This window comes from Bison bison, unplaced genomic scaffold (assembly GCF_000754665.1).
Source record: "Bison bison bison isolate TAMUID 2011002044 unplaced genomic scaffold, Bison_UMD1.0 scf7180017864236, whole genome shotgun sequence".
NCBI lineage: Eukaryota > Metazoa > Chordata > Mammalia > Artiodactyla > Bovidae > Bison > Bison bison.
The window spans coordinates 169,618-182,093 of record NW_011494808.1 but is presented as its reverse complement, the minus strand read 5'-3'; the positions used below and the strand labels follow the sequence as shown (position 1 = coordinate 182,093).

Here is a 12,476-nt window from a genome sequence, read left to right as displayed (position 1 = left end):
GTCAGATAAGCTCTTGGTCTCCATTTTGGGGCCTCAGGGATTAGAACCTTACCCTCCTTTTTATACCAGCCTGTGTTTCCTTTCTCATAGCCACATTTCTTAGCATTTTCTTGTTCCCGTGGAGAATTGTGGGGGAAGCTAGGGAGTTCAAGGAAGGGTGGCCAATCACTAGGGCCGTAACTTGCTCAGGTTCTTTCAGTGGAGCTCATTGGAGCTCCTGTTTTTCAGTGGAGCTGCTGTTTGTCAGTTCCATCAGCTTTGCTGTTTCCTTGGCTCACAAAAGATCCCTCCCTCTGGTAGCCCCTACAGTAAATTACTGCTACCCAGGTCAGGAGCTGTACTGCTTCTAAAAGAGCCAGAATCAAATCTGTATGTTTTGTGGGGGTTTATATCTATTGGTTAACATGTCCCTTTTTTCCAAATGGCAGCATGAGTATGTATCACGTATCACGTGAAACCCATATTTAGAATCAGTAAAACTATTTAATTTCTTATCCGTTTTCATTGCAAAGCCTCAGTAATGCAGTTAGTTCAACCTTCTGGGCCAATGCCCAGCAGGGCCTTGGTTTCCATGACTTCATCTAGACTAACTGTGGTATACCCTGCCTTTCAGGTTCCCATTACTACAAAACTGGTCCTCTCAGTAAATCACTAAACCTCAAGGTTTCATCTAGAAGATCAGACTCACTAGAGTAAGTTTATTCTATGGTCTCTATACACTGGTGTACAAAAATTCCACTTTCAACCACTTAACACAGAGTTGCCACGTTCAGAGTTTGGCACACCTTAAGACCAAAAACCGTCCATCTAGTCAAGGCTATGGTTTTTCCAGTGGTCGTGTATGGATGTGAGAGTTGGACTGTGAAGAAAGCTGAGCACCAAAGAATTGATGCTGTTGAACTGTGGTGTTGGAAAAGACTCTTGAGAGTCCCTTGGACTGCAAGGAGATCCAACCAGTCCATCCTAAAGGAGACCAGTCCTGGGTGTTCATTGGAAGGACTGATGCTAAAGCTGAAATTCCAATAATTTGGCCACCTCATGCGAAGAGTTGACTCATTGGAAAAGACTCTGATGCTGGGAGGGATTGAGGGCAGGAGGAGAAGGGGACGACAGAGGATGAGATGACTGGATGGCATCACCGACTCAATGCACATGAGTTTGGGTGAACTGCGGGAGTTGGTGATGGACAGGGAGGCCTGGCGTGCTGCGATTCATGGGGTTGCAAAGAGTTGGACATGACTGAACGACTGAACTGAAGGTCATGTCAGACAAAGGAGCCTGGCATGCTGCAGTTCATGAGGTCTCAGAGTCAGATACGACGTAGCAACTGAACAACAAGGTAATGCCAGGGTGTCCTTTAGGAGGGACCGACATCTTGTTAGCCTTTCCCCAGTCAACTAATAATGTCCCTTAACTTCCAGCACAGAATGTACATGGTGAGGGTTTACACTCAGTGTTGTCACAGGGTGAGATTGGAAGCGTCATAACCAACAGGGCTGAGGCTATTCCTGCCCACAGGCAGCCTGGCCATCCCAGGGCCACAGAGTCGAGTTGTGTCGAGAAGTTAAGTCCCTGGTGTCCAATTCAGCCCCAGATTTTGGGTCAGGACTCCTAGTTCTACCCCTTACCTCTCATAAACATACTGGGGGCTTGTCCAAATTCGGAAATCCCAGCACTGGTGCTCTGCTCAACTGTATTAAAGCTGCAAAAGCCCACAGGTGGTCCCTATTCATTGAAGGGGCTCTCTTTTGTCTCTTTAGAGCCTCATTATTGGGGTTTTGCTGGAAGGCCATAATTTGGAACCCAGATAGGACAGAATCCTGGGAAAGCCTTGAAGCTGCCAATGTGTGGTCAGAGAAGGTAATGCACTAATTGCTGTTTTTGATCAACAATCAGGACTCCTGCCCCTGGGGTCAAAACAAACCCTAAACACTGAGCCCCATGACTGTGAGATCTGAGCCATGGTTGGGGAGACATTATTTCTTCTTTCTGCCACAAAATTTAGAATGCTAATGGTATTTGGATCTAAATCCTGTTTTGTCTCACCTTTTGTTGTTCAACTGCCAAGTTGGGTCTGACTCTTTGAGACCCCATGGACTGCAGCACCCCAGGCTTCCCTGTTCCTCACTGTCTCCTGGAGTTTGCCCAAATTCACGTCCATTGAGTCAGTGATGCAATCCAACCATGTCATCCTCTGCCACCCTGTTCTCCTTTTGCCTTCAATTTTTTCCTGCTCTCAGGGTCCTTTCCAATAAGTCCCCTGTCACAGCAGGTGGCCAAAGTATTGGAACTTCAGCTTCAGCATCAGTCCTTCCAATGAGTACTCAGGATTGATTTCCTTTAAAATTGACTGGTTTGATCTCCTTGCAGTCCAAGGGACTCTCCAACAACACAGTTCGAAAGCATTACTACTTCGGCACTCTGTCTTCTTTATGGTCTAGCTCTCACATCCATACATGACTACTGGAAAGACCATACTTCTGAGTATATGGACCTTTGTTGGCAAAGTGATCTTTGCTTTTTAGCACAGTTTAGTCTCACTAAATATCAATAAATCATCAATCTATGCATGAATTCCCTCACTTCCCTTGCTAACATGTTTCCAAAAAGGTGGACGCTATCCCAAAAACCATGCGGAAATACTGCCCAGGTATATTGGGTAGCCTCCAGGGCGTCAACGTCCTATTCAAAGACAAAAAGGTATGAGGAGTATGGATGCCAGGGAATAGAGAAAAATGCAGCTTTGAGGTCCAAAACAGAAATACTGAGTGTCCCCTGGCAGGCAGTTGGACAAGAGGGTGTATGGGTTTAACACCACTGGGTGAATAGGAATGACAGCCACATTTAGTGTTTGCAAGTCTTGCACAAACTGATATTCCTCATTAGGTTTATGAATGGGGAGGTCTGGGGTGTTGCAAGAGGATTGGCAGGGCTTAATGAGTCCATGTTTGAAAAATGTGATGAGCAGTGATTGTGTCCTCATCAGAGTCTCAGATTTAAAGATATGTCCTTCCAGGGGTATTTTTCCCCAGGCCTTAATCATTCTTATTGTGGGAGGGGGGATGGGGTAGGGGGAGCCAGGGGAGATCAGGGAAATGACACGTTTTGCCATCCTGGAACCAAAGTATCACAAAATCCAAGATTTAATTGTTTTTAAATTTGAGGGGATGCCTGGGGAGTATCTTGATGAGCAGAAGGTGGTTCCCCAGGGGCTGCTAACAGATGCAGTCTCTGTTTGAATTCTCTACCTCCTTGGACTTCACCTTGTCCTAAGCACATCAGTTCAATTCAGTTCAGTCACTCCGTTGTGTCCGACTCTTAGTGACCCCATGAACTGCAGCATGCCAGGCCTCCCTGTCCATCCTGGCACTCCTGGAGTCCAGCCAAACCCATGTCCATTGTGTTGGTGATGCCATCCAACCATCTCATCCTCTGTTGTCCCCTTATCCTCTGGTCCTCAATCTTTCCCAGCATCAGAATCTTTTCAAATGAGTCAGCTCTTCACATCAGTGGCCAAAGTACTGGAGTTTCAGCTTCAACATCAGTGCCTCCAATGAACACCCAAGACTGATCTCCTTTAGGATGGACTGGTTGGATCTCCTTGCAGTCCAAGGGTCTCTCAAGAGTCTTCTCCAACACCACAGTTCAAAAGCATCAATTCTTCTGCACTCAGCTTTCTTTATAGTCCAACTCTCACATCCATACATGACTACTGGAAAAACCATAGCCTTGACTGCTGCTGTTGCTAAGTCGCTTCAGTCGTGTCCGACTCTGTGCGACCCCATAGATGGCAGCTCACCAGGATCCCCTGTCCCTGGGATTCTCCAGGCAAGAACACTAGAGTGGGTTGCCATTTCCTTCTCCAGTGCATGAAAGTGAAAAGTGAAAGTGAAGTCGCTCAGTCATGTCCGACTCTTCAAGACGCCATGGACTGCAGCCTACCAGGCTCCTCTAACCATGGGATTTTCCAGGCAAGAATACTGGCGTGGGGTGCCATCACCTTCTCTGATAGCCTTGACTAGACAGACCTTTCTTGGCAAAGAAATGTCTCTGCTTTTTAATATGCTGTCTAACTTTCCTTCCAAGGAGAAAACGTCTTTCAATTTCATGGCTGCAATCACCATCTGAAGTGATTTTGGAGCCCAGAAAAATAAAGTCTGACACTGTTTCCACTGTTTCCCCATCTGTTTGCCATGAAGTGATGGGACCAGACACCATGATCTTAGTTTTCTGAATGTTGAGCTTTAAACCAACTTTTTCATTCTCCTCTTTCACTTTCCCCAAGAGGCTCTTCAGTTCTTCACTTTCTGCTGTTAGAGTGGTGTCAACTGCATTTCTGAGGTTATTGATATTTCTCCCCACAATCTTGATTCCAGCCTGTGCTTCTTCCAGCCGGGAATTTCTCATGATTTACTCTGCATAGAAGTTGATGCATAGAAGTTAAATAAGCAGGGTGACAATACAGCTTTGACACACTCCTTGTCTGATTTGGAACCAGTCTGTTGTTTCATGTCCAGTTCTAACTGTTGCTTCCTGACCTGCATGCAAGTTTCCCAAGAGGCAGGTCAGGTGGTCTGGCATTCCCATCTCTTTCAGAATTTCCCACAGTTTGTTGTGATCCACACAGTCAAAGGCTTTGGCATAGTCAATAAAGCAGAAATAGATGTTTTTTTCTGGAACTCTCTTGCTTTTTCGATGATCCAGCGGATGTTGGCAATTTGATCTCTGGTTCCTCTGCCTTTTCTAAAACCAGCTTGAACATCTGGAAGTTCACGGTTCACATATTGCTGAAGCCTGGCTTGGAGAATTTTGAGCATTACTTTACTAGCGTGTGAGATGGGTGGAGTTGTGCAGTTGTTTGAGCATTCTTTGGCATTGCCTTTCTTTGGGATTGGAATGAAAACTGACCTTTTCCAGGCCTGTGGCCACTGCAGAGTTTTCCAAATTTGCTGATATATTGAGTGCAGCACTCTCACAGCATCGTCCTCATACTAGCTCTTGATTGATTTAGCAAATCTCTCCAGAGAAGAGGGTCAGAGCATTCTGCCATATACAAAAAGGAGTGAGTAATATTAATAGACCCGATTCTGCAGGCAAGGGGAGATGTATATTGCCTTACCATTGTCCATCTATCAGCTACCATCACAGTGCAGTTAGGGTTGGAGAGAGGGCCAGCCAGCCAAGCCAGAACAGAGCAGGAGGCTCCAGTGTTAACAAGAATTAATTTCTGCTTCCCGCCACATCGCGAGTGACCCACAGCTCCTCTGGAGTCATGAGGATGGATCAAGTGGGATGTGGACCTGGAGAGGCACTCTGGCCCCATCAGATGGTGTGCAGGAATCTCTCATAGGAGAGATTTGCAAGAAGCTAGAAGGACATCCTTCCTTCCAGTGCCCTCCCTTTCAACAAAAGACATGCTGCTTTGGGCCCAGACAGCTTAAATTGAGTCAGCTTTCTTGGTCCTCCAGGGTCCCCTTGAGGTCATGGGAATTCTCCAATACAGTCAAAAGCTTTTAGTCTCATATCTTTTCTGGCCTCTTCTGTGAAGTATTGCTTATTACTGACCTTGAAGTCCTTCTCTACCAAGGTTGACAACAGGGTTCGTGGCCCAGCCTCAAGCTTTTCTAATGTTTTCCAGATGTCAGGAGTGGCCTGGGAGATAAAATGCATGGCCAATAGCAACCTCCCTTCGCCGACTCAGGGTCTGGGTGAGTGTCCTTCCTGAAGTCCCTGTCACCTGGCTCAGGAAGACGGCCAGGTTTTCATCTTTTTCCTGTGTAATCTCTCAGACCTTATCATAATTTAAAGGCTTCGCTATAAGCCTTTTCATGGTTTCCGACAGACAAGTAGCATAATGTCTCCTCCCAGCATGCCTACCTTGTCTTCATAGTCCCAGCATGAGTCATGTTCGGGGTTCATCCCCACCTGCCTGATAAGTTTGGTGGCACTGACTGGCGGCAAGCAGGCTATCTGAGGGTCTCCTGGCATTTCTCAGTCTCTGCTCCTTTTCATCATGGGTACAACAGGGGGCCAGAGTAACCATGATGTCCTGCCAGGTGAGAGAGAATGTCAACCCCAGCCTGGTTAGTTCATCCTTAAACTTGTCAGAGTTCTTTGAGAAGGGGACACGCCCTTGAGTCGTCACTCGACTCCCAGCAGCTGGCAGTCTTCTACTTCCCAGAAGAATTAAAAGGCCTTGTGGGGTGGAGATGGGGGCTATCTTTGAGTTCAATTAGAGCCTCCCTGGGGAAAGCTCTGGAGGCTCCAATTTGGGAGGGTTCTGATTTGACAAGGTAAGACGGAAGGCGGGGGCGGGGGCTGAAGGCGGTGATGAAAGGAAAAAAATGGGGACTGAGAAGGGGGTTTGAGGGGCCAATGGCTCATTGCCGGTTGAAAGACTGGGGTCCCTGAGAAGGTCTGGCTCCGATTCTCTTGCAGGCAGCACAGGAACAGAAGGTCCTCACTCAACGACAGGAACCCTCAGTCAGGGCTCTCGATAAAGTCTCATAAAGAGGGCACATACTCGACCTCCCTCCATTTTTGAGACTTCTTTCTAAATTGGTCCAACTGCAAACTGGTGTCCAAGTTTAAAGGATCCCCCATGCTAGGGCCACGTCTCCTGGTCACCTGAGGCACGTTGGTGTCAGGCTGCATTGCAAAAGAAAATCAGGGTTGTTTTTTTGTTGTTGTTGTTTGTTTTTTAACTGTCTCTACAATCTTCTATTGTTGAGAATGCAGCCCTGAGGAGAATCTGTGGGGATTCCCTGGGCGTTTTCTATGTTTCCATATAAGCCTGGAGGCTAACAATGAGAGACCCTGGGAATTCGAGGCCTGGTATAACCACCAAGGGGATCACAGAATTCCCTCCTCAGAATCAGACACACAGACAAGGGGTTTCCATGATGAAGGGGATGGGAGTGTAGGCATGAGGTCCAAGGGAGAGGAAAAGAGGGATAAAAAAACGACTGAAAAGGGAAAAGAGACAGAAAGATTGCCTTTTCCACTAACCCCCTACAGATGTCTATTCAGGCACCCACCCTGGGGCTTCCAGAAAGGGCCAGCGAAGGAGGAGCACCCCGTCCACTGCCTGCCAGGTCCTTGAGCCCAGAATCCAGCCAGTTGTACCGTTGTGAAAGTGAAAGTGTTAGTCGTTCAGTAGTGTCCCATTCTTTGCGACCCAGTGGACTGCAGCCCGCCAGGCTCCTCTATCCACGGAATTCTCCAGGCAAGAATACTGGAGTGGGTTTGCCGTCTCCTTCTCCAGGGGATCTTCCCCACCCAGGGATCAAACTCTGGTCTCCCGCATTGCAGGCAGATTCTTTACCAACTGAGCCTCCAGGGAAGCTTGTACATCATGTGTGGAGCTCGCGCCTATGCATACAACACAGAAATCTGCTGCTTCAGCCCTCTCCCTCAGGGCTTCTCTCTCCAGCAGGAAAATAAAGATGAGGATATTGGGACGATCGGACTTCTGGCCACGACATGATACGAGGTGATTCCCCTATCATCCTCATGAATCTCTGGTCAGGAAGAGCCCCCAACACAGGGGGCTGTGTGCTGTGAGGCAAACCTCTCCCACCTCTGCTGGTCACGGTCTAGATGAGCCGCTGCCGGCCCGAGGGAGCTGGTCCCACAAGCTAAGAGGAGTGATGCGGTAGCCGACCACGGTCCGCCCTCTCGGAAGGACAGGACAAAAGGAGAGGATGGAGAGGGAACAGCAGCAGCTGTCAGGAGAAGGAAGGGGCAAAGGGGAGAAGGAAGTGTTGTCTGAATGAGGGTCCTGAGGCCCCCAGGGGCCAGGAAGGCAGACTTACCAAACGTGGGGGCAGTTAGGATTTTGGTCCTCTTGTTCATAATTTGCTCCAACTGGGCATGCACTCAATTACTTTTAGTCCATGCTCCATTACTCTGGGAGAAAATTTAACTGCCACTGTTTACATTGATGATACTTTTAGAGTAGCTCATGATTTTGGAATGTTGTGGAAGCAACCTGGTTTCCTTACTTCTAACAGAAATACAATTTTAAACAGCCCTAAATTCACCAATTATTAGATGCAATACTTTAAGCCTGCCACTTCAGCTATTATGATGACTCTGGCGAATCCTAAACTTGACTCTCTGGGATTGAAGGGAATAACTTTGCTGGCATTTCTGCAAGGAATTAAAGGGCAACAGCTGCCAAACTTGTCATGATCCAAAGGGATAGTTCTCCAAACAAAAACAGAAAAACTGACTAGAGAAGCTCAACAATTGGCCTCTAAAGAAAAAATAAAAAAGGAAAACGTAGGTTAAAAGTTAAACAATTGTTCTTGTGATAAAAAGAGAAATCTCTGGTTTAGACCAATTTATTCCTTCTCAGATCCAGATTTCCAGTTTCACTACCTGCTCTGCAATAATGGATTGAACACTATTTTCTCCGTTCGTGAAGGCAATGGTAGGACTGGCCAGCAGAGGGCACCAGAGGCACATTGAAGGAAGAACAGACTCCATCCACGTGTAGTGTTTTTGGCTTTTTTTGCTGCTGCACAGGGCGTGAGCAGCGGCGGCCTAAGAAGACATCCAATGATGCTTTGTCCCAGGTGCTCACGCTATCAGAGTATGTCTCCCTTAGGTGATCTCGCTGGCCTCCCTGGGTCCAGTAACCACATTCTTGGATCCTACTGATGCCACGTCATGGACTTCAGGTCTTGCTCCTGCCGGCACCACCTCCACAGACTTTGTACAACCCCTGCAACGGTTGTGGTTTACCCACACCCACCCTGATTCAGGCACTGTACACTCCAGCTCGCACATGAAGTGGCATTGGTTCTCTCAGCAGCACCAGCTGGAGTTATGTTTTCTGCTTTTCTCCATGTCTGGCCCAAGCCATCAAGTAGGCAGAAATTACACCTTCTCCAATGAGGTCTGAACCTCAGCCTTGGGAGAGTGGCCACTCTTGCAAGCGTATCCTTCCTTGGGTAGTTTCCCTCAGACCTTAGATACCTGTTGAGTTCTCATGATATCTTTATAATGGCTCTTCAATGGAGTATATTATTAAACTACCTTTTTAAATTACTGTGTAATCCCTGATCTCCTGATTGGACCCAGACGAATATAAGGCCACAGGCACAAGTTAGAGGAGGAACACCACTGCTCCTGTGCTGAATGACACAGGAGTCTGACTCTACGACTTGGCAGACCGTAATGAGTTCAAATGGATGGCCACCTGGTGTCCCATGGTAAAATATTCCATCTCTACTAGACCCCAGTAACACACCATTTCTCAAAAGATACATAAAAATTAGGTTCATGACTTTGAAAAGAACCTTTGCAAGTAAGTGGCCCTGATGTTTTTGCTTCCTTGAAAGTATTACTCGCTCAGTCATGTCTGACTTTTTGCAATCCCATGGATTGTAGCCCGCCAGGCTCCTCTGTCCACGGGATTCTCCAGGCAAGAATACTGGAGTGGGTTGCCGCGCCCTCCTCCAGAGGATCTTCCCGACCAGGGATTGAACCCCAGTCTCCTATATTGCAGGCAGATTTTTTACTGTCTAGGCCACGAGGGAAGCCCTTAGCTTCATGGTAAACCTCCTCTTGGTAAACAGGAATCTGAACACACTAAAGCAGGTACACAGCTTTGAAAGAGGAGAGGTGGTAACAAGAGAAAGACTGGATTCAACAACTCCTGAGTAAATGCCACTAGGACAAGTCATAGGCTAGCTGAAGTCCATGAGGGAGGAAGGAGGAAAGTGGGTGAGAGCTTCAGGTCAACTGAAAGAGCAGAAAGGAAAAGGGATACTCTGCTGGGGTCTTGAGACACAACTGGCAGGGCTTTGTGGGGTGAGGGTCTTTGACTGCTTTTAGCTGCCTCAGAGTCTTTTTCAAGTTAGATACAGCGGAAGTTGAAACTGAAAATACAGAGAAAACACCAGACATAATTAGGGTGATTCAGGTGCAGATGATTTATTATTTCATAATTTAAACCCTCAGCACTGACAACAGAGGGGACATAGAAACATGCTTGTTTTGTTTTTTTTTTTTTCCTTCTTGGTTTAGGCCAGTTTCTGGTGATTTATTTGGTACTATCCTCTCTATAGGGCAAGACCGTCAGTGACTGTTGCTATAAGGGAAAACAAGATAAAGCACAAAATGAAATAACAGTGTTACTATTTTTTTGAGCCCACATATTTCTAATACAAGCAATTTATTTAAAAGGCATGGAAATTGAAGAGAGAGGATCAAGTAAATAATAATCAATTCCAGAAAAAAAAAATCATCTGTTAACTCAGCTGCAAATAGTCTTAGTCTTGTGTCTTCCTAAAATATCCTAAGTGCTTCTTTATCAATTTTTGGTAACTATTTAGGTCAATAAAGCAAAGTGCCTCTAAAATTCCATTCTAAGTCTATAAACTGATTTTAGTTTAGAACAAAAAAGAAAGAGATACAATATTTCTAAGTACAATCACATTCTATAAAGGATAAAAACACAAACACACATGAACACACCTGTCTATACATCTATATATTGAAATAATTTAACAATGATCATCCTGGGTGCTAATATTAATGGTTAGTTTTTATTGTTTTGAATAGTTTTAAAGGAATATTTAGATTCTCATGAAAGAACACACTAAAAAATACCCCACCAATAGTCTTCAACAATGACAAGGACATCAAAAACAAAAAACCTAAAAACTAATCAGAGCCAAGAGGAGCCAAAGGAAACATTAAACAAAAAATAATGATGTCTCGTGAATGGACTCTGGACCAGAAGAAGGACATCTATTAAAAGCTAAGAAAATATGAATACAGTATGGACCTTAGTTAATAATAATATATTAAATTGCTTTATCAATTGTAACTTATCAACTAATATTAGATGGTAATAATAGAGAAGACTGTAAAATATATGTAAAGTTGTACTCTTTTCTCAATTTTTCTGTAAACTGAAAATGTTTCAATGCAATAAAGCCTCTTTGGAATAAAAAAATGCATGAGTGTTTATTACTTGTTACTACTATAATAAGCAGAATGATTTGCATACTTACAAGCATATACAATTTATTGAATAAATCAAGAGAGGGGAGTAATGGCAAGATACAGGCATTGCAAGCTCTCTGGACAGAAAAGGATCTTACTCTCATTAAAATCTAAGGTAATCCTTCAGAATTATGATTAATGGAAATGCTTAAGCAAAAATAAAGTCAAAATGTTTGTTGTAAAACTCAGCACAAAACTAAAAATGATAAAATATTTTTGGAGCCAAGAAAATAATGTTTAAAAAACAAGAATTAATTAACAGTAGGCTAGATCTAACATTCAAACCTAACAGAAAAATCAGTGGAGAGAGTTAAGAGAGGGTAAAAATACACTCAGCATTTCTTAAAATAAATAGAGCCTCAAAAGTGCCTCTAATCTGTTACTATTAATAGTATATTACATATTTGTCTTTCTATGCATACTCATTAAAGAAAGAGCTCATTACGGAGAACAAGATGGCAGAGAAGTAAGTGGACCGTGGAGTACATCTCTCTCCACGGATACATCAGGAATACACCTTCAGACACAGAAGTGCATGCAGGACACCAGCTGAGAGTGGACAGGAGTCCCTGACCAGAGGAAAAGAATAGACACACGCAAAACTCAGTAGGACAAGGAACTGGGGGGAAACAGGAGTGTGAGTGGGACTGGACCTGCCCTCTGCAGGTGGGGGAACTGAAGCAGGGGTCCACTCCCCACATCATAGGGGCAACTGTCTGAGACAGAGGAAAAACACTTAAGGCTGAGAGTAAAACAGTCAATTCGTGGCAGCCTAAATGGAATGAGTCTCAGACAGTCCTTGCCGCAGCCATACATACCCTGGACAGGGACGCAGGTCCCCTGGAAGAGGCAGCGGCTGCAAGCTGGAGTTTAGGGATTGTGGAGAAATCCCAGGGCGAGGGCTGCTGTTGACTGCAGAGAGACGGATTGAGAGGATGTGAGGGAGGAGATTGTGGTGGGAAAAGCCTGTGGAGGAAAGCCAGGCAGCCATGGAAGCAAGGCAATACAGCTGAGTCACGTGTAGGGGGTGGAGCCATCACCATGGCCTCTCTCTCCGAACACGCCTGCATCAGCAGCTGAACAACAGAAAGGCTGGCCTTCAAACACCTGACACACTGAACGACAGAGTAGGACCCCACACAGGGTGCCCCTATAAGTGACTGATGTGCAAGACGACACAGTAGGACCCCAGCCAGGGGGGCCCCTCTGTGTGCCTGACACACTGAACAACAGAGAAGGACCCCAAGTAAGGGAGCCCTCTAAGTGCCTGAATGCGAGGAGATATGAAGAAAAGCTGGCCAAAGAGGCCTTCTGATCCCCAGCTACAAGAGGCTCGGAAAAGACTCTGATAGAGCCGTAACTCCTGTGGTGGAGGCAGTCCATGTCCCTGCACACTTGGCACCACCAGGGTCCCTGCAAGCCAAGCAGCTGTGCCAACTTCATGCTCAACCCTCAGT

At 45.8% G+C, this 12,476-nt stretch overlaps 1 protein-coding gene across 1 annotated transcript in view; it reads right to left on the bottom strand.

Moving 5' to 3' along the window:
• Window positions 1-7,588: 7,588 nt before the first annotated feature.
• LOC104993253 (disintegrin and metalloproteinase domain-containing protein 5-like) overlaps window positions 7,589-12,476 on the bottom strand; it is a 154,401-nt gene continuing 149,513 nt past the window's right edge. The window contains exon 21 of the mRNA XM_010846437.1: window positions 7,589-7,724. Coding sequence (XP_010844739.1) covers window positions 7,589-7,724 — 136 coding nt within the window. The remainder of the gene's footprint in view (window positions 7,725-12,476) is intronic.